At 50.0% G+C, this 22,457-nt stretch overlaps 1 protein-coding gene across 1 annotated transcript in view; it reads left to right on the forward strand.

Annotated features, from left to right (window-relative positions):
* Window positions 1–22,457, forward strand: part of LOC137341328 (unconventional myosin-XVB-like) — a 372,666-nt gene that overhangs the window by 236,151 nt on the left and 114,058 nt on the right. The window contains exons 32-40 of the mRNA XM_068004452.1: window positions 688–897; window positions 2,249–2,355; window positions 6,643–6,731; window positions 7,778–7,865; window positions 9,630–9,659; window positions 12,527–12,730; window positions 14,915–15,054; window positions 19,571–19,813; window positions 21,450–21,540. Of these exons, the coding sequence (XP_067860553.1) occupies window positions 688–897; window positions 2,249–2,355; window positions 6,643–6,731; window positions 7,778–7,865; window positions 9,630–9,659; window positions 12,527–12,730; window positions 14,915–15,054; window positions 19,571–19,813; window positions 21,450–21,540 (1,202 nt within the window). The remainder of the gene's footprint in view (window positions 1–687; window positions 898–2,248; window positions 2,356–6,642; window positions 6,732–7,777; window positions 7,866–9,629; window positions 9,660–12,526; window positions 12,731–14,914; window positions 15,055–19,570; window positions 19,814–21,449; window positions 21,541–22,457) is intronic.

Raw genomic sequence — 22,457 nt, forward strand, 5'->3', positions numbered from 1 at the left:
AAGTGCTTCCTGACATCACCCCTGAACGGCCAAGCTCTAATTTTAAGGTTATGCCCCCTTGTTCTGGACTCTCCCACCAGAGGAAATAGTTTCTCTCTATCTACCCTATCAAATCCTTTAATCATCTTAAACACCTCAATTAGATCACCCCTTAATCTTCTATATTCAAGGGAATACAAGCCTCGTCTATGCAACGTGTCCTCATAATTTAACCCTTTTAGCCCCGGTATCATTCTGGTGAATCTGCGCTGCACCCCCTCCAAGGCCAATATATCCTTCCTGAGGTGCGCTGCCCAGAATTGAACGCATTACTCCAGATGCGATCAAACCAGAGCTTTATATAAGTGTAACGTAACTTCCACCTCTTTGTATTCCAGCCCCCCTGAAATAAAGACCAACATTCTATTAGCCTTTTAAATTATTTTTTGTACCTGTCCATAATGCAGGATGTACAGTAAGATGGATATTATATTTTGGATGGCGCAGAACTTTCCCTCAGGAGATTAAATGGGTGGGGTAGGGTCCACGATAGAGTGGATTGTGCATGGTCTGACCAAGAAGTGGGATTCATGGGCTGATTGTCCCTTAGTTTCGTGCCGTCTCGTGCATTCTGAGGGCTACGTGCTTGTGTTTTTGTGCCAAGCTGTACTCAGGCATTCACCTTTTACCTGTTGTCGATTTGCTCAGGGGTCAGGAGGATGAGCAGAAAGGCTGGTCGGTGTCCTTGCACACCGGTGAGGAGTGGCGAGACATGCCCGGCTGTGACTTTGTCATGGACCTCATTGCTGAAATCGAAGAGCTCGGCTTTTTCCCAGCGCAGTCGCCCACCTCCGTCATCCATCCAGGAGTGAACAGGAATAATTATGGATCGCATTCAGACTCCAACGACTACTATTCGTGAGTAACTCAAACGCTATTGGTTGCAATCTCACTGCAGGCTGGGGATAAAACATTACCTTCATGTTCAATGGCCAGTGCAGTCAGTCATCGACCTGTAGAAAGTATTTGATAGCCACAGGTGAACATGGGACAGGCTGGATAGGCCAATTTGTCTTTTCCTGTCTGACACTTTCGTATGCTTGTATATGGGAGGGGAGATTTCCTTTGTATGTAGTGACATTTAGAGTGAGTGCATTTACAATGTCACCACTCATATCACACGAAGGAAGTTCACCTTCCATGGTACCATCGGCTGAAAAATGGCCCGTTATTGTAGGATTCATGTCTGCAGGCGACACCCAGCTGCACCTCTCCACCACCTGCCTTGACCCCTCCATTGTGTTGTCAGACTGCTTGTTGGACATCCAGTCTTGGATGAGCTGCACTTTCCCCCAGCTAAACATAGGGAAGGCTGAAGTCATCGACTCCATCCCCCTCTCTGACCACTGTCTCAGGTTGAACCAGGCTGTTCGCAATCCTAGTCCTACTAGACCCTGAGCTGAGTTTCTGACCCCATAGTCTCTCCACTTCACATCTGTAACATAAAAGAAAGAACGACTTGCATTTATATAGCACCTTTCATGACCTCAGGACATCACTAAGCGCTTTACAGCCAGTGAAGTAGTTTTGAAGTGTAGTCACTGTTGTAATGTAGGAAATGCGGCAGCCAAATTGCACACAGCAAGATCCCACAAACAGCAATATGATAATGACCTGATAATCTGTTTTCTTTGTGATGTTGGTTGTGGGATAAATATTGGCCAGGACACTGGAGAGAAAGCCCAGCTCTTCTTCAAAATATTGCCATGGGATCTTTTACGTCCACCTGAAAGGGCTGACGGGGTTTAACATCACATCTGAAAGACGGCCCTCTGACAGTGTAGCGCTCCCTCAGTACTGCACTGGAGTGTCAGCCTAGATTATGTGCTCAAGTCTCTGGAGTGGAGCTTGAACCCACAACCTTCTGACTCAAAGACAAGAGTGCTACCCACTGAGTGCGATCACTAACGCAATGAAGAATTTCCACTTGGATGAGGTACTGGAGAAGCAGGGCAAGATTTTCAGTTGGAGTTCCCCTGGCCACTGGGGAGTGAGGAACTCCCAACTTGGCAGGATTCCTCCAACATGAAACTTCCCAGTCTCAGCATCTTCAGGAAAAGAGCGAAGGAAATTCTGAAAGACTCTGGGAACTCTGTCTGCTGTGTTGAGCTCTGTCTGCTGTGTTGAGCACTGTCTGCTGTGTTGAACTCTGTCTGCTGTGTTGAGCTCTGTCTGCTGTGTTGAACTCTGTCTGCTGTATTTCCTCTAGGCCACAATCTGAGGATTGTGTAAGTATAATTCCTCCAGCACCCGACATCCAGGCACCTCCTCTGCCTCCAGCATTCTTATCCCAGGCTGATCTACAATCGTACGGTGGTAAGTAAACCAGAGGCTCAGATCTGTCAGGATGACAGTCATGTTGAAAACAACCAAATAATCTAATTGTAATCGGCTGTGATCTCACCCTCTGTCCAGTGTCATGCCCCCAGCAGTCAGTAAGTAGCCAGCACACGGGGAACAATTGTATGAGAGTACACATGGCATAGAGCCTCACCCCCCTCCCATCCCGGGCTTTGGATCAGAAAATCAGAGCCCTACCCTCCACTCACTTTACCATCCATTCATTTTATTCAATTATAGATGGAAAATTGGAGCAGGTGGGTGCAAATTTCCGATGTACATTTCCAGCAGGCAAGGCGATGCAAAGGAATACACATTGATAAAATTTACCTTCATGTGTTTAACCAGCAGTCGGTGTTTAACCAGTTGGTGTTGCTGTGGATCTGGATCTGGAAGGAGTTGTGGATCTGGAAGTGTTGGGGTGGAGTGGCTGGCCTCTTCCTCCAAGTCACCCTAATAATGTCAAAACCTGAAAAGCTTGACTAACTGTGCAAACAGTGACATTATCTAAGAACATAAGAACATAAGGAATTGAAGCAGGAGTAGGCCATACGGCCCCTCGAGCCTGTTCCGCCATTCAATAAGATCATGGCTGATCTTCTACCACAACTCCACTTTCCTGCCCTATCCCCATATCCCTTGATTCCCTTAGTGTAGAGCAGAGGTTCCCCTTCTGCAGACTCAGTCGGGTTGATTTTAACCCGGTTTACGCTGGGTGGACAGTTAAAATTGCCAGTGGGACTTTCCCTCGAGGCTCCATTCTCTCCCTGAAGATTCCATCTTCAAGCTGCTCCTCTGCAGGCGGGAGGAGAACCTGCCGAAAACCGGCGGGGTCCATCTTTAAATAGGCAGCTCAGGCTCTGATGATGTATTTGGGGCCTGATAGCTATTTTAACCAGAGGCCGTTGTGGATTTCCCACCGGGCCAATCTAGTGGGAGGAGGAGGCGGGGCCAGAAGAGGCCCTAAAAGATAAGCAGTTTTATTTTTTTTTGTGGGGCCCGGAAGAGCAGGGATGTTCGTCCGGGTCCCACAAAGAAAGTTTAAAGCCCTTCCTCGGGCTTCCTTCCTCCATCCCAATTGCGAGGCCCTTCCAAAACTCTCCCAGCAACTGAACCTGTTCCTTTGGTGGGAGACTGACTTGGCATATGCAGATGAGGCCCAGGAGTTATTGGACCAGAAATTGCGCCGTGAATTGGATTTTTTTTCCCCTCACCCTTCAGGTCGTATTATTTTTGTGCCGTAAATTGCTGGAAGTGCGAGCTGATAACAGTGTGGCGAGGCTACGGGGCATCTGCGACCTCGTGAACTTCGGGTCCAATGGTCTACCTCCTTAACCAATTAAACTTAAGGATAGAGAAAGAAACTGTGCGAGCGACGGAAAAGGAAATAGAAAGAATTAGAGTCAAATTAGAGACAGAAAGAAAAATAAAGAGGGAAGGAGAGTGAATTAAGAGAGAGAGAAAAAAGACACACAATGGAAAAGGAAGAAATTTTTGTTTTTTTTAAGCACTAATAATGGCGGGCAGTGTGAACTCGCCATTATTTTTCCAGCAATTCCTGGACTAATATCTCCCGAGTCTCAGGCTGCTGAGATCAGGATGCTTGCCCACCGCCAACCTCCCCTCCTCGATCCCCGCCCACCCGATTGCTGCCTCGAGTTAAAATCGGGGTTAGTGCCCTCCCTCCAGACAGCCTGAACCAGCCTCCTATGGGGCTGTCTGCTCTCAATCCCCAGGAGTTGCTCCTTTCTGGCTCTTCCTTCAGCCAGTAAAACATCCATGGATGTATCTGAGATAGTGGGAGCCCTTCCTGCTCCCTTACCCCCATTCCCGGGACGGCTGCTCCTTCAGACATTCTTCCACCAGTGGCTGCTGTTCTCAAAAAAGACCTTTGATTAGCTGCAGTGTTTTAAATGCTCAATTTCCCTCCCTCCGAGCGGTAGTAGCCCAATGGGGAGTGGTATTGCCGCTCCTAACTGGCCCAGCATATATAATTAGGGCCCTGGAGGAAACACTGAGAGTGGGGTCTCGTGGGTGAGAGTGGGGTTCCGTGGGTGAGAGTGGGGTCCCGTGGGTGAGAGTGGGGTCTCGTGGGTGAGAGTGGGGTCCCGTGGGTGAGAGTGGGGTCTCGTGGGTGAGAGTGGGGTTCCGTGGATGAGAGTGGGGTCCCCTGGGTGAGAGTGGGGTCCCCTGGGTGAGAGTGGGTTCCGTGGATGAGAGTGGGGTCACGTGGGTGAGAGTGGGTTCCGTGGATGAGAGTGGGGTCACGTGGGTGAGAGTGGGGTCCCCTGGGTGAGAGTGGGGTCCCCTGGGTGAGAGTGGGGTCCCCTGGGTGAGAGTGGGTTCCGTGGATGAGAGTGGGGTCACGTGGGTGAGAGTGGGGTTCCGTGGGTGAGAGTGGGGTCCCGTGGGTGAGAGTGGGGTCCCCTGGGTGAGAGTGGGGTCCCTTGGGTGAGAGTGGGGTCCCTTGGGTGAGAGTGGGTTCCGTGGATGAGAGTGGGGTCCCGTGGGTGAGAGTGGGGTCACGTGGGTGAGAGTGGGGTCCCGTGGGTGAGAGTGGAGTCACATGGGTGAGAATGGGGTCTTGTGGTGAGTGGGGTCATGTGGGTGAGAGTGGGGTCCCCTGGGTGAGAATGGGGTCACGTGGGTGAGAGTGGGGTCACGTGGGTGAGAGTGGGGTCACGTGGGTGAGAGTGGGGTCCCCTGGGTGAGAGTGGGGTCACGTGGGTGAGAGTGGGGTCACGTGGGTGAGAGTGGGGTCCTGTGGGTGAGAGTGGGGTCACGTGGGTGAGAGTGGGGTCCCGTGGGTGAGAGTGGGGTCCCTTGGGTGAGAGTGGGTTCCGTGGATGAGAGTGGGGTCCCGTGGGTGAGAGTGGGGTCACGTGGGTGAGAGTGGGGTCCCGTGGGTGAGAGTGGAGTCACATGGGTGAGAATGGGGTCTTGTGGTGAGTGGGGTCATGTGGGTGAGAGTGGGGTCCCCTGGGTGAGAATGGGGTCACGTGGGTGAGAGTGGGGTCACGTGGGTGAGAGTGGGGTCACGTGGGTGAGAGTGGGGTCACGTGGGTGAGAGTGGGGTCCCCTGGGTGAGAGTGGGGTCACGTGGGTGAGAGTGTGGTCACGTGGGTGAGAGTGGGGTCCTGTGGGTGAGAGTGGGGTCACGTGGGTGAGAGTGGGGTCCCGTGGGTGAGAGTGGGGTCCCTTGGGTGAGAGTGGGGTCCCTTGGGTGAGAGTGGGTTCCGTGGATGAGAGTGGGGTCCCGTGGGTGAGAGTGGGGTCACGTGGGTGAGAGTGGGGTCCCTTGGGTGAGAGTGGGTTCCGTGGATGAGAGTGGGGTCCCGTGGGTGAGAGTGGGGTCACGTGGGTGAGAGTGGGGTCCCGTGGGTGAGAGTGGAGTCACATGGGTGAGAATGGGGTCTTGTGGTGAGTGGGGTCATGTGGGTGAGAGTGGGGTCCCCTGGGTGAGAATGGGGTCACGTGGGTGAGAGTGGGGTCACGTGGGTGAGAGTGGGGTCACGTGGGTGAGAGTGGGGTCACGTGGGTGAGAGTGGGGTCCCCTGGGTGAGAGTGGGGTCACGTGGGTGAGAGTAGGGTCCTGTGGGTGAGAGTGGGGTCACGTGGGTGAGAGTGGGGTCACGTGGGTGAGAGTGGGGTCCTGTGGGTGAAAGTGGGGTCACGTGGGTGAGAGTGGGGTCACGTGGGTGAGAGTGGGGTCCCCTGGGTGAGAGTGGGGTCACGTGGGTGAGAGTGGGGTCCCGTGGGTGAGAGTGGGGTCATGTGGGTGAGAGTGGGGTCCTGTGGGTGAGAGTGGGGTCCTGTGGGTGAGAGTGGGGTCCCCTGGGTGAGAGTGGGGTCATGTGGGTGAGAGTGGGGTCCCGTGGGTGAGAGTGGGGTCATGTGGGTGAGAGTGGGGTCCCGTGGGTGAGAGTGGGGTCATGTGGGTGAGAGTGGGGTCCCGTGGGTGAGAGTGGGGTCATGTGGGTGAGAGTGGGGTCATGTGGGTGAGAGTGGGGTCCCGTGGGTGAGAGTGGGGTCATGTGGGTGGGCAGGAGTCCTGTGGGTGAGAGTGGGGTCATGTGGGTGAGAGTGGGGTCATGTGGGTGAGAGTGGGGTCATGTGGGTGGGCAGGAGTCCTGCCCTGCTGCTTACCCACCAATCAGAGGAAAATCCTGTCCAAGGTTTCGCAGCTGCCGGTGAGGGAATGGAAAATGCTAACAGTGACTTGTGGTCTTTCTAATTCTCTTCCCGTCATTCTTCCCTTCACAGGCTCTGAACCAAGAACAGAGACACCGCGGGGCAGCATTGAAAGATATGTAGATAATCTATTCAACCCAGTGTTTTCGCACGGGGGAGGGGTGAGTATGAAGTGATAACGTGGGTATGAGCAGGTGGGGTGAACAGATGAGATGTGTGTGAAAGATGGGGTGAGTGGGTGGGGGCGAATGAATAGATAAGATGGGGGCGAATGAATGGGATGAGTGGGTGGGGTAAGTGGATGGGGTGAGTAGGCATTGGGAATGGGTGAGTGAGTGTGGTCGGGTGGGATGAGTGTGATTGGTGGAGAGTGTGTGAGTTGAGTGTGAGCGAGTGGGGTGAGTTTGTGTGGTGAATGGGAGTAGCTGGGTTGAGAGTGAATGGTGGAGTGAGTGTGTGAGGTGAGTGGATGGGGTGAGTGTGGGTGACTGAGTGTGTATAGAATGACTGTGGGTGGGTGGAGTGAGTGTGAGTGGTGGAGTGAGTGGGTGGGGTGAGTGTGAGTGTGAATTTGAGTTTGAGTTTGTGTTGTGAGTTTGAGTGTGTGTGGTGATTGGTGGAGTGATTGGGAGTGGGTGGGATGAGTGTGAGCGTTGGAGTGCGTGGGTGAGGTGAATGAGTGGTATGAGTGAGTGTGAGTGACTGTGGTGAGTGTGAGTGGTGGAGTGAGTGGGAGGAGTGAGTGTGAGTGACTGTGGTGAGTGTGAGTGGTGGAGTGAGTGGGAGGAGTGAGTGTGAGTGACTGGGGTGAGTGTGAGTGGTGGAGTGAGTGGGAGGAGTGAGATGAGTGTGGGGTGAGTGGTGGAGTGAGTGGGAGGAGTGAGTGTGAGTTACTGGGGTGAGTGTGAATGGTGGAGTGAGTGTGAGTTACTGGGGTGAGTGTGAATGGTGGAGTGAGTGGGAGCAGTGAGATGAGTGTGGGGTGAGTGGGAGGAGTGAGTGGGGGGAGTGAGATGAGTGTGGGGTGAGTGGGAGGAGTGAGTGGGAGGAGTGAGATGAGTGTGGGGTGAGTGGGAGGAGTGAGTGAGATGAGTGTGGAGTGAGTGTGGAGTGAGTGAGTACGGGTAACTTTGCAATACATGATGATTGTGTCAGTGACTGTACGAGATGTCGGGTTCTGACAGGATTCCTCCGATAAACTCTGCAGGAAATGGAGAGATCAAGGGATCTAAACCGGAGGATGAAAGGAGGAGGAGGAATAGGCCCGTCACAGACTGGAGCGTACATGACCGCAGGTCAGTGAGATATACACTGACATGTGTTTGTATCTCTACACTCGTTTCTGAGAGGCGTACGGGTGGGCCTATTTGTAAATAAGAAGGAAGGATGTGAAGTGTCTGTGAGATATAAGTGGGTTGTGGAGCATTCAACATGGTTTAGTGTGAACTAGGGAATGGGAAGTGAGCTGAGTGTGAGCTGGGGAATCAAGAGTGAGCTGAGTATGAGCTGGGGAATCTGGAGTGGATTGAATGTCAGCTGGGGTATTGGGAGTGGGCTGAGTGTGAGCTGGGGTATTGGGAGTGGGCTGAGTGTGAGCTGGGGTATTGGGAGTGGGCTGAGTGTGAGCTGGAGTATTGAGAGTGGGTTGAGTGTGAGCTGGGGTATTGGGAGTGGGCTGAGTGTGAGCTGGGGAATCGGGAGTGGGCTGAGTGTGAGCTGGGGAATCGGGAGTGGGCTGAGTGTGAGCTGGGGTATTGGGAGTGGGCTGAGTGTGAGCTGGAGTATTGGGAGTGGGTTGAGTGTGAGCTGGGGTATTGGGAGTGGGCTGAGTGTGAGCTGGGAAATCGGGAGTGGGCTGAGTGTGAGCTGGGGTATTGGGAGTGGGCTGAGTGTGAGCTGGGGTATTGGGAGTGGGTTGAGTGTGAGCTGGGGAATCGGGAGTGGGCTGAATGTGAGCTGGGGTATTGGGAGTGGGTTGAGTGTGAGCTGGGGTATTGGGAGTGGGTTGAGTGTGAGCTGGGGAATCAGGAGTGGGTTGAGTATGAACTGGGGTATTGGGAATGGGTTGAGTGTGAGCTGGGGTATTGGGAGTGGGTTGAGTGTGAGCTGGGGAATCAGGAGTGGGTTGAGTGTGAGCTGGGGTATTGGGAGTGGGTTGAGTGTGAGCTGGGGAATTGGGAGTGGGCTGAGTGTGAGCTGGGGAATTGGGAGTAGGCTGAGTGTGAGCTGGGAATCGGGAGTGGGTTGAGTGTGAGCTGGGGAATCAGGAGTGGGTTGAGTGAGAACTGGGAATCGGGAGTGGGCTGAGTGTGAGCTGGGGTATTGAGAGTGGGCTGAGTGTGAGCTGGGGTATTGGGAGTGGGCTGAGTGTGAGCTGGGCTTTGGGAGTGGGCTGAGTGTGAGCTGGGGAATCAGGAGTGGGTTGAGTGTGATCTGGTGAATCGGGAGTGGGTTGAGTGTGAGCTGGGGAATCGGGAGTGGGCTGAGTGTGAGCTGGGAATCGGGAGTGGGTTGAGTGTGAGCTGGGGAATCAGGAGTGGGCTGAGTGTGAGCTGGGGAATCGGGAGTAGGCTGAGTGTGAGCCGGGTATCGGGAGTGGGCTGAGTATGAGCTGGGAATCGGGAGTGGGTTGAGTGTGAGTTGGGGTATTGGGAGTGGGCTGAGTGTGAGCTGGGGTATTGGGAGTGGGCTGAGTGTGAGCTGGGGAATCGGGAGTGGGCTGAGTGTGAGCTGGGGAATTGGGAGTGGGCTGAGTGTGAGCTGGGGAATCAGGAGTGGGCTGTGTGTGAGCCGGGGAGTGGGCTGAGTGTGAGCTGGGAATCGGGAGTGGGCTGTGTGTGAGCCGGGGAGTGAGCTGAGTGTGAGCTGGGAATCGGGAGTGGGCTGTGTGTGAGCCGGGGAGTGGGCTGAGTGTGAGCTGGGAATCGGGAGTGGGCTGTGTGTGAGCCGGGGAGTGGGCTGAGTGTGAGTGTGGATATGACGTGTGAACTGTGTTGTTCAGCTGTGCTGTGACCTGCTTGCTCCCGGTATAGATATTGAGCGTTTTTCTTTGTGTACAGGTGTGCCGATGGTCCCCAGCTACCCGATGGGTACGTACAGTATCTGACATTCTCTTCATTTCACTCCTATTTTCTGTTTGCATTCTCTGGGTTTAAATCCTTATCCTTCATTCAATATCCTCCTGTTGGAGTATAGCCTAGCTTGCAAGGTCTGGGGAAATCATGATCAACGCACACATGATATTGTAGACAACCAATGGCCTCCTACTCCCAGGATCTGTGCCCTTGTGCAGGTTTGTCCCCCAGCTGTCTTTTCTCCTCACTTCGGGCCTCTCCTCTGGGTGGTGACGTAGCTGCCACAAAGGATGCCCAGTACTCGCAGAATGCCACATGACGGGTAAATATAGCTCTGCCCCTGATGCTGTGTGACACAGCTGAACCTGATTTACGCAGACATGTGGAAAAAGAGGGCATGTTTTACCTCGGTGATGCAGCCGTTAACTGCATATCACTGATCATGATGTGTTTTGTGGATAGAATTTACAGCACAAAAACAGGCCATTCGGCCCAACAGGTCCATGCCATGTTTATGCTCCACTCAAGCCTCCTCCCACCCTTCTTCACCTCACCCAATCAGCACATCCTTCTACTCCTTTCTCCCTCATGTGTTTATCTAGCTTCCCATTAAATGCATCTATGCTAGTTGCCTCAACTACTCCTTGTGGGAGCGAGTTCCACATTCTAACCACTCTCTGGGTAAGGAAGTTTCTCCTGAATTCCCTATTGGGTTTATTAATGACTATCCTATATTTATAACCCAGTTTGGTCACTTTCACTCCCACTCAGAGTGCTGTCTAGATGTTGCTCCTTGCCTGTACATCTGATTCCAGAGGCCTCCTTAGACAGTAGGGGATGATTTTACGAGTACACACTGGTGATTGGGGAGCCTTGGCCACTACGGTCGTATATCAGAAATCATAGGAGCATTCAGAATATTACCCCTGTTATTTGTCTCTGAGGTCGAAGCATTTCACCTGCACTGGGCAGTGAGTTCTGTAAATCCATCTCCAGTTGCCTTGAACCTGCCAGGCCGTGTCTCCTGCCGCTACTGCCCCTCCTCCACCAAAATAACTAACGTTGATGTGTCACCCTGGCTGCAGAGTTCACTGAGAGACATTGCTATAGCTAATGTCACTGAAACTCTACTGGCCCCCCTCTGGTACTCTAACACCAGTTTCAAATGGGAGAAATTAGCATGTGAAAGTGAAATAAGGAATTTTGCCTGTTGCTGCTTAAAACAAAAGGGTCAAACTAACATTAGAAATATTTACTCCCATCAGCAAGTTTAGCAGGGTGGGAAAAAGTTAACACTCACTCCATTAACACCAGATCACAAATCCATAACAGTCCCCACCGCATATGGCAGGTGCGTTCGTGCTAAGGTGATTGGAGCTGCCCAAAGTCTCCACTGCCACCCGTGGTTATTAACAGCTGACAGAGACCTCAGGCAGCTTCAATCACTTTCCTGGAATTAAAACCTGCAATTTATCCTGAGGCAGGTTCGATAATAAGGTAAATACACTATCACAAACATTTTTGCATTATTGACACTGTTGAATATCTGGCTCGCTTAATATATCATAACCGATGCCTTTGTAATTGACTTCGGTGGAAAAGGCAAATGGTTCGTGCCGTTTGCCTGATATAGGCGGCTGCCTAAGTGTGGATGGTGTAAGTGGGGGGATTGTACACTCACACACTCAGAAGCAATTGTAAGGAATCTTACAACACCAGGTTATGGTCCAATTGTTGGACTATAACCTGGTGTTGTAAGATTCCTTACATTTGTCCACCCCAGTCCATCACCGGCATCTCCACATCACACTCAGAAGCATGCAAGGGATGAAAACACAATTTGGAATTTTACACTCAGAACGACAAGGCTGGGATTGAAAGGTACACCCTTCAGCACTGACCCATGCAACACACCACCTACATCAAAACAAACCAAGTGCCTCTACAGTTGAATCAGCACGCCTGCACCAATATTGGCCAAAGATTTTAAATACAGTGCAAAATGCAATGGTCCATTCACAATCTCATGATTGTATAAAATACTTGCTGCCTAAACATGATACTGCCAAATTTGCCTCGATTTCACGTGATGTACCTGTAAGGACGCTGCACTGTGTTTCCAGCAATGCCCTAGGGGTTATTATAGGGGGCCAGCCCCTGCATTTCACCAGCCCACAGCTGTGATACTGTGGGGTGATCAGATTGGATCACTTGCAGGACTCAAACATTAAAGTAGCAGAGTGAGCTGAGATAGACAGACTGCTAATTTCAGGGCTACACCCGTAGAATCATAGGATCTTACAACAGAGGAGGCCATTCAGCCCCTCGTGCCTGTGTCAGCTCTTTGAAAGAGCTATCCAATTAGTCCCACCCCCTGCTCTTTCCCCATCGCCTGGCAAATTTTTTCTTTTCAAGTATATATCTAATTCCCTTTTGAAAGTTACTATTGAATCTACTTTGATATGCTTGAAGTGTTGGAGGATGCAGAATGAATAAGAAAGATAGATTACCTATCTTCATATGATATGCATCCTCCACACACCATGATCCAAGCCACCTGTCCCCACAGACTCTCCGGGGTACTGTTTTGGGATGGGAGGAAGTATTAAAAGGTTAGTTAGTTTCGGTATAGCTTCAGGTCAGAATGACCTGGCGCAACAGTGCCGGTCCTGGGGTTTCGTATATCTAGTGAGTAGGAGAGCAGGTGTGGCAATGCCTATCTGCAATGACATAATGGTAATTCCCTGTGTGTGCTCAGCACATGGTTTCCCCAGAGCCTATCAAGCTAAGACACAGATCTATAGTGTGTGGGGGTGCAGAGCATTTCAAGAATGGAGAAGGCCGCACTGGGTAGATAATCTATCTTTTTCTCTCTTGTTCAGGTGTTCCAGCAATGCCACAGATGCAACAGATGCCCACTGTACCTGCTTATCAGACCATGCCTTTAATGGGTGGAGCCATGCCTACGATGCAACCAATGCCTGCGATGCAACCAATGCCCACGATGCAACCAATGCCCACGATGCAACCAATGCCCACGATGCAAACTATTCCTATGATGCAGCCAATGGCACCAGCCATGCCAGGTAACTGTGTTATAGGGTACCTCCCTTCCTCTCCATCTCAACCTGTCTGGTCTCTCTCTATTCTATCAGTACTACTATGGTCAGTACTCCTCTGAACTCTCCACTGTTGTTCCTCCAATGTTGCAAATACTCGTTTCCTGCTCTCTACTGGGTTGAAATCAAGACAAGTCACTTAAAAATTTGAAGGCTCAGCGCCTGTTTTTCAGGCACTAAATATGCTTCCAATATGGCGGGCAGGAAGCGCGCGCTCATTATGACCCGGAAGTGCACTGCCTGCCATATTGGTATAGGCAAACAAAATAGGTGTCCAGGATCCATGCCTGAAACAGGTGTTAGCCTCTTTACATATGCAACTAAGGGGCATAATGCCCGTTTGAAGCAAAATTGGATTGCCCTGAACACAGCTGGTGCCGGGTCGCTTGCATTCAGGAAAATCAGGTCTACGTGCGGCTGTCCTTAAAGGGACCGCCACCAAAGGGGTAAGTGTCTAAAAAAAAAATACTTACCTGAATGTGGAGCCAGGTTGAGCAGTACTCCTTTCGGGTCTACATTAAGGCCACGAGCCACAACTCGCCCCCCACTCCAGATCGGCCCCATCCCGATTGCCCTCATCCCAGTTGCCCGAAAGGAAAGGAGGTGGGGCCATGCCAGCAATGCAACCAATGCCCCATGACCTCCTTTCCTTTCTCAATTGCCCTCTTCTCCCAATCACCCTCCTCTCCTGATCGACCCCCTCTCAATCTCCTTCGCTTCCCCTTTAAGCGCTTACCTGATGCTGCTGCTGGTGACACAGCAGCCTGAAATTCCAAGCCTCTTCACCATCGATCTGCCCGGGGATGCCCAACAGGTGGCTAATGTTAATGAGGCCCAAAGTCCAATATTGGGTGGGCCGGCGTCAATATATTTCAAGGCCACTAACTCATTCTTTCGCAGGATCTCAAACCCGAAGACCTCCTTATCTCCCTCTTTTGTAGGAATATAGGAATGTTCAGGAAGGTTAGAAGAATAAAATCTTCCATCTCTAATCTTTAATGAGGGGGAGATTCTGACATGTTTATCCTAGCTCGGTATCCCAGTCTGTGGCTCTCTGATCCAGTGTGCCTGGGCCCTGGAGCCAGGCTGCTGTACTGTTCCCATTTCTCTATCCCAGTTTGGATGCTCACCATTGCAGCCCCATGACTCTGTCGCGATTCAGACTCTTCCCCTTTGGTATGTCGGGTTCCATTGCCTCTCTGATCCAGGTATATAATACTAAATGTTTCTATCCAGTTCTGAATTTACTGCTTGAGGAGAGTTGGTCGGTGCCCTGCTACCTTGCATTGATCTCTGTCCATTTGCCCCTCTCTCTCTCCTGCTCCCAGTTTGTTTCTTTCCCTGGGGTCAATCTCTTTCTCACTTCTGCTCTCACCTGTTCCTCTTCCTGTTCTCTTTCTTTCTTCTCTCAATTTGGGTCCGTTTCTCTCTGTCTCCCACTCACTCTCGGCCCTCCAACAATCCCCAGGCTTTTAACACCAAAACCTGGCCCTGCCAATCACTGCTTCCTGATTTACTACAACTTCTGTTTTACTCTTTTCAACAGACTTCATTAAGGGCTTTGGTCCTTCACCTAGGTTTCTCAATTTAAAAACTGTGTGTGTTACAGGGTCTCCCTCAGTTGCATAAACTTGGCTTGTATTCCCTTGAGTATAGAAGATTGAGGGGAGATCCGACCAAGGTGTTTGAAATGTTAAAAGGATTCGATAGGGTGGATATAGAGAAGATATAGATATTTCCTCTGATGGGAGAATCAAGTATGAGGGGACATAATCTTAAAATTAGAGCTAAGCTAAGGAGGGAAATCAGGAAGCACTTTTTCACACAAAGGGTAGTGGAAATCTGGAACTCTCTCCCCCAAAAGGCTGCTGATGCTGGAGGTCAATGAAGCTTCCAAGACTGAGATTGATAGATTTTCGTTAGGTAAGGGTATCAAGGGATTTGGAACTGAGGCAGGTAAATAGATTTGAGGTGCAGATCAGCCATGATCCAATTGAATGGTGCAACAGGCTGGAAGGGCTGAATGGCCTACTCCTGTTCCTACTCCTATGTTTTGTGCTGGGTAATTGTGTGTTACAAGATACCTCTCCATGTTTTACTAGATAGTTTCCAGTGATTTGTTCATCTCTGATTATGGGCCTTTCTCTGCAGCAATGATGATGCCACAGACCAGTGTGCCTCAGATGCCTCAATACCCAAGATCTCATGTCTCACAGCCTGGAAACCAATATGACTCCTCCCAGATGGCAGCTCAGCAGCAGACTTTCATCAACCAACAGGCACTCCTATTGGTGAGTGTACATGCTACATATAGACCATACCTACCGACAGTTATACAGAATGGATCAATAGCCATATGAATCAAGAGATGTATGAACAAAGAACTGATAGATCTATGCACTGCAGATATATTTTAAATACAATGCAATCAGGCAGAGTCAACACGGCTTTGTGAAAGGGAAATCGTGTTTGACTAATTTATTACAGTTCTTTGAAGAAGTAACAAGCAACGTGGATAAAGGGGATCCTGTGGATGTGGTGTACTTGGATTTCTAGAAGGCTTTTGACAAGGTGCTACATCAAAGGCTACTACACAAAACAAGAGCTCATGGTGTAGGGGGTAACATATTAGCATGGATAAAGGATTGGTTAGCTAACAGGAAACAGAGAGTAGGCATAAATGGGTCATTTTCAGGTTGGCAAGATGTAACGAGTGGAGTATCACAGGGATCAGTGCTGGGGCCTCAACTATTTACAATCAATGACTCGGATGAAGGGACTGAATGTATGGTTGCTAATTTTGCTGATGACAAAAAGGTAGGTAGGAAAGTAAGTTGTGAAGAGGACATAAGGAGTCTGCAAAGGGATGTAGATAGTTTAAGTGAGTGGGCAAAAATTTGGCAGATGGAGTATAATGTGGGAAAATGTGAACTTGTCCACTTTGGCAGGAGGAATAGAAAATCAGTATATTATTTAAATGGAGAGAGATTACAGAACTCTGAGGTATAGAGGGATCTGGGTGTCCTAGTACATGAATCACAAAAAGTTAGTATGCAGGTACAGCAAGTGATTAGGAAGGCAAATGGAATGTTGTCATTTATTGCAAGGGGAATGGAATATAAAAGTGGAGATGTTTTGCTACAGTTGTACAGGGCATTGGTGAGACCACATCTAGAATACTGTGTGCAGTTTTGGTCTCCTTATTTAAGAAAGGACATAATTGCTTTGGAGGTGGTTCAGAGAAGGTTCACTTGACTGATTCCTGGGATGAGGGGGTTATCTTATGAGGAAAGGTTGGACAAATTGGGCATGTATACACTGGAGTTTAGAAGAATGAGAGGTGATCTTATTGAAACATATAAGATCCTGAGGGGACTAGAAGGGGTAGATGCTGAGGGGATGTTTCCTCTTGTGGGAGAGACTAGAACTAGGGGCCACAGTTTAAAAATAAGGGGTCTCCCATTTAAGCGGTGGAGGCAGGGTCATTGAATATTTTTAAGGCTGAGTTCGATAGATTCCTGATTAACAGGGAAGTCAAAGGTTATAGTAGGTAGACGGGAAAGTAGGGTTGAGGTCACAATCAGATCAGCCATGACCTTATCAAATGGCAGAGCAGGCTCGAGGGGCCGAATGGCCTACTCATGCTCTTAATTCGTATGTTTGTTCGTATGTTCGTAAATACAAGCTACATTGCTTCCCCCAAGCCATTGTGAGTAAAGGCAGTCCTCGGTATAGTATTGAGCCACACAGATCAGGAAGGTCCGGGGTTCAGTCCCCAGTCTGTACTGAGTTAGCAAATGTCAGCCAGGACAGTTGTAGAGCTGCTACAATTGGCCGCAGGGAATGGGCTGGGATTCCTGCTCCTGTCCACTTGAATGTGTGCTTGTGTGGATGTCATAGAATCATACAGCATAGAAGGAGGCCATCGTGTTTGTGCTGGCTCTTTGAATGAGCTATCCAATTAGATCCACTCCCCTGCAAATTTTTCCTTTTCAACTATTTATCCAATTCTCTTTTGAAAGTTATTATTGAATCTGCTTCCACCATCCTTTCAGGCAGTGCGTTCCAGATCATAACAACTCACTGCGTAAAAAAGTGTCTCCTGATCTTGCCCCCGTTTTTTTTGCCAATTATCTTAAATTTGTGTCTTCTGGTTACTGACCCGCCTGCCAGTGGAAACAAATTCTACTTATTTACTTTATCAAAACCCCATATAATTTTGGACACCTCTACTGAATCTTCCCTTAACCTGTTCTGCTTTAAGGAGAACAATCCCAGCTTTTCTAGTCTCTCCACATAACTGAAGTCCTTCATCCCTGGTACCATTCTGGTAAATCTCCTCTGCACCCTCTCTAAGGCCTTGACATCCTTATCAGGTGAGGACAGGATGGCGGTCAGTGGTGGTACCCTCCCTCCGCCCATAGTCGAATAGTGCATGTCCCCAGTATCCTGTTTGACCCTGTGCTGAGCTTCAAACCCAACATCCTAGGCACCACTGAGACTGCCTATTTCCACCTCTGTGACATTGAAAACCTCCACCCCTATCTCATTGCTGCTGAAACCCTTATTCACGCATTCGTCACTTCCAGGCCTGATTACTCCAACTCTCCCCTTCGTGGCCTCCCAAGTCCCACTCTTCACAAACTGCAGCTCATGTAAAACTCTGCTACCTATGTCCAATCCTGCACAAAGTTCCACTCTCCTGTCACCTTTGTCCTCACCAACCTGTGCAGGATCCCCAGTCCTTAACACAAGATCTCTGTCTTTATTTATAAGTCCTTCCATAGCCTCTCCCCACCCTCACTCGGTAACACCCTTCAGCCCTATGTTTCTCTGCTCGCCCTCTGCTCTTGTGACTCAGGCCTCCTTTGCACCACCCTCCATTCCTCCTTGAGCCCACACTCTGGAACCCTCTCCCTAAACCCCTCCCCCTCCTAGCTACCTCCCTCCCTTCCTGCAAAAGCCCACCTCTTTGATCTTACCATCAGTCACCACCTCGAATCCTTCTCCCACTGCTGCTCAGTGTCCAATTATTTTTTATTTTTACCTCCATGAAGCACTTTAGGATGTTGTATTACATTAAAGTCACTTTATAAGTGCAAGTATTTAACATTAAGTGTAGAGATGGATTCCAGCGCATGTCTGAAATCATGCTAACGAGAAAACTCCTGTTTGCAACCAGACATTATCCAGCTCCATAAGATTAAGCACAAAGTAAGGTCCCCAACCCTTCTGGCGTCTCTGGAAATCAGTCATTCCTATCCCAAGCGCTGCCTCTAGCAGCCCAGAAGATCAGCGATTTAAATTTCCTGCTGCAGTGCCCCCCCTCCCCCCGCTCCGTGATGTCACCGGCTACAGCTCAGTGGAGCCTCTAACTCGGTGATATCATCCACTGAAGTTCAACCGGGGGAGGGGGGTTTGTGTGCTCTGAAATCGGGGAGGGCTGGGAGGGGGAGCTCTGAAATCGGCTTGAGAGTTGGGGGGAGAGAGGGAGACTAGGGAATTAGGGCTCAGGGAGAGATGGGGACTGGGGGATGTGGGGTCAGGGAATGAGGGATGGGGATCAGGGGATGGGAGGTTGGGGGAGAGAAGGGGACTAGGGAATGGGGGCTCGGGGAGAGATGGGGACTGGGGGATGTGGGGTCAGGGAATGAGGGATAGGGATCAGGGGATAGGAGGTTGGGGGAGAGAAGGGGACTAGGGAATGGGGGCTCAGGGAGAGATGGGGACTGGGGGATGTGGAGTCAGGGAATGAGGGATAGGGATCAGGGGATGGGAGGTTGGGGGAAGAGAAGGGGGACTAGGGAACGGGGAGAGAAGGGGACTGTGGGTCGGGGAATTGGGGCTCAAGCAGGTGTGGGGGGTGGAGAATGGGGTGGGGGTGGGCGTGGAGACCAGCATTTCCTGCAGAGCTGGGAGCAGCAGCAGCAACATGGTGATTGAGGGCCGCACTGAGGGGAGAGCAGTGGGTGAAACCTGGGAACCTTACTGTGGATAAATAGTGAAAGATTGTTTTCACTGGTGGGCGAATGGGGAACTAGGGAATGGAAACCAAGAATTCTCACTGGAAGAACCAAGGGGAAAGGGAGGAGGAAGGTTCTTGAACCGAGGGCTATTAGACCGTGGGGTCCTTCACCATATGTGGCCCTGGTTCTCCCCCCTCCCCCACCCTCAGTCTCCCCCCTTCCCTGCCCTCGTTCTCCCCCTTCCCCGGCCTGGTTCTCCCCCCTCACCCGCCCTCGGTCTCCCCCCTCACCCGCCCTCGGTCTCCCCCCCCCATCCCTGCCCTCGTTCTCCCCCCCCCATCCCTGCCCTCGTTCTCCCCCCCCCATCCCTGCCCTCGTTCTCCCCCTTCCCCGGCCTGGATCTCCCCCCGTCCCCGGCCTGGGTCTCCCCCCCATCCCCGCCCTGGGTCTCCCCCCCATCCCCGCCCTCGGTTTCCCCTCTTCAACTGCTCACAGGTGGCTTCCTAGTTCTCGCACAACAGCTGCTTGTGCGAAACCACGAGCAAAAGTACTCAACTATAGGGGACCCACCCTTTGTATGGTAAATGCAATAACATTTGTAGAAGTCATGTGATCATATATCACATGATCAGATGGCACGTGATCAGATGGCACATGGTCAGATGCAATGTGGTCAGAACATCACATGATCAAACCTCCAGGAATGCCCCCAACCAGAATTGGCAAATCTAACCACAAGTAAAGGTCAATTTTCTGCCTGCAGCTCTTGCCGTGGAGACCGACCAGTTAATTTCCAGTGTTAAGCGATATAAATCTTAGATAAAGTATTTTCTTTCCCCAGGCCCAGCAGATGACTATTCAGGCCATGTCAATAAGTCAGCAACGACAGCAGGACCGGCAGCAGGAGCGGCAGCAGCAACGACATCCTGTCTCTGAAACTCCAAAAGCCACAACCCCACCAAAAACCAACCCAAAACCCATCCTGCCTGCTCCATCCAAACAACCAAAAAAGCACAGAGTGCAGAAGGAGCCTATAGTCAATAAAGCACCCGCCAAAGAGCCGGAAATACCTCCTAGAGATACGGTATTTATTTTTATCATTTGATTCTTCCCATCGTGCTTCTTGCTTTATTTCGAGGAGCAAGACAGTCAAGTTCAGGCTCCAACTTGACTTGCTCTTTCACTCAGGGACCAAAACAACAAGGACTGGGTCTGGGCCTAGGTTTCTCCTTCAGCTGAGGAAGTAGGAGAGCTGACAGTCCCTCAAGTAAGTCTAGGTGTTAATGGGCCATGTTAGTGTATTAGTGAGGTATCCCATGAAATTAATAATGTGTTTATGGGTATAAGTGGAGTGTATTAGGGTATTAGTGAGATAAGTCATTGTTTTAGCAAATAGTAGACCGGATTTAATGAAAGTTCATTGATATTTTAATAACCTTTGTTGATTGAAGTGCCAGGAGAGAATAGATTTATAAAAGAGAATGTCAGCCTTGGCTCAGTGGTAGCACTCCCACCTTTAAGTCAGAAGATCATGGTTTCAAGCCCCGCTCATAGATTTACATAGAATTTGCAGCATGGAAACAGGCCATTCAGCCCAACTAGTCTATGCTGGTGTTTATGCTCCACATAAGCCTCCGTCCACCATACTTCATCTAACCTTATCCTTCTATTCCTTTCTCCCTCATGTACTTATCTAGCTTCCGCTACATGCATCTACGCTATTCACCTCAACTACTCCATGTGATAGCAAATTCCACATTCTCACCACTCTCTGAGTAAAGAAGTTTCTCCTAAATTCCCTATTGGATTTATTGGTGACTATCTTATGTTTATGGCCCCTGGTTTTGGACTCCCCACAAGTGGAAACATTTTGTCTACGTCTACCCTTTCATAATTTTAAAAGACATCTTTTGGGCCACCCCTCAGCCTTCTGTTTTCTAGCCTGTTCCATCTTTCCTGTTAATTATAATCTCCCAGTTCTGGTATTATCCTTGTAAAACTTTTGTGCACCTTCTCCAGTGCCTCTATATCCTTTTTATAATATGGAGACCAGAACTAAGCACGGTACTCTAAGTGTGGTCTAACCAAAGTTCTGTATAACTTTACCATAACTTCTCTGCTTTTGAATTCTGTTCCTCTAGAGATGAACCCCAGTGCTTTGTTTGCCTTTTTTATGGCCTTGTTAACTTGCAAAGACTTGAGCACATAATCTAGGCTGATAGTTCAAGGCAGTACCGAGGGAGTGCTGCACTGTCGGAGGTGCTGTCTTCTGGTTAAACCGAAGTCCATCCGTCCTTTTAGATGGACGTTTATGGATCTAATTTAAGAACAGCAAGGGAGTTCTCCCCGGTGTCCTGGCCAACATTCATCCCTCAACCAACACCACTAAAACAGATTATCTGGTCATTTATCTCATTGCTGTTTGTGACAGCTTGCATGTTCAAATTGGCTGCTGCATTTCCCTACAATACAACAGTGAACACAATTGAAAAGTACTCCATTGGCTGTGAAGTATTTGGGACATCCTGAGGAGGTGAAAGGCACTATATAAATGCAAGCTCTTTCTTTCTGAATGAGCCCCAAGTCAGAAAATCCAGCATGTAAGAGTTAAATTCCTCAGCTCAGAGACACGGCTTAATTTTCTTGTTCACCTCTTTGGCTTCAAATTGCCAGAGGAATGGTTATTTTGCTATATTATGTTGGCTGGCTTCTCCCTATAGGACGTCCTGACTGCGGACAATGATTTTACTGAGATGAGCATGGAGCAACTGGAATCTTTTCAGCAGAAACGAGATTTCTTTCAGAGGATGGGTGAGTACTAGAATATCTGTCCATTCAATCCCACTGGGGTGTAGCATCCTACACATGTAACAGCCAGGGTGCAGGGCTGGGTCTTCTTATTCTTCTCAATCTTGTTTCAGGCAAAACCATTTCCAGGCTAATCTGGCTGTATGTGGTTCTGGTTCCATGTGGGTCTGGTTCCATGTGGTTCTGGTCCCAGGTGGGTGTGGTTCCAGGTGGGTCTGGTTGCAGGTGTCAGATTGTAGGTGTGTCTGGTTCCAGGTGAGTCTGGTTGCAGGTGTGTCAGATTGCAGGTGGGTCTGGTTCCAGGTGAGTCTGGTTGCAGGTGTGTCAGATTGCAGGTGTGTCGGATTGCAGGTGGGTCCGGTTCCAGGTGGGTCCGGTTCCAGGTGCGTCTGGTTCCAGGTGAGTCTGGTTCCAGGTGCGTCTGGTTCCAGGTGGGTCTGGTTCCAGGCAGGTCCGGTTCCAGGTGCGTCTGGTTCCAGGTGAGTCTGGTTCCAGGTGCGTCTGGTTCCAGGTGGGTCTGGTTCCAGGCGGGTCCGGTTCCAGGCGGGTCCGGTTCCAGGTGGGTCCGGTTCCAGGTGGGTCTGGTCCTAGGCAGATCTGATTCCAGGAAACAGTTTTGTGACTGGAACACTTGTTTTTTTTAAATAAGATAGCTTGGAATTGAAAGAGAGACTGCCAATAACTGCCAGGTCAAATACAGAACACCAGTCCAAAATTAATTATGGGTAATGCAGAATTACCAATGGGACAGCAACTGCTCCCTCAGATTCTGCCAGATTACAGCACCATGAAGAAAAAATGGCCTAACTTTACAGGTTGAGAAATATTTCAATTTTTTTCTTCATCTAAAGTGGAGAAAAGAGGGAGGAATCCAAAAGGAACATAGGAATTGAAAAAAGACCAGGGTCCATCTCGTTTCC

Source organism: Heptranchias perlo, chromosome 23 (assembly GCF_035084215.1).
Source record: "Heptranchias perlo isolate sHepPer1 chromosome 23, sHepPer1.hap1, whole genome shotgun sequence".
In the NCBI taxonomy this organism is placed as follows: Eukaryota; Metazoa; Chordata; class Chondrichthyes; order Hexanchiformes; family Hexanchidae; genus Heptranchias; species Heptranchias perlo.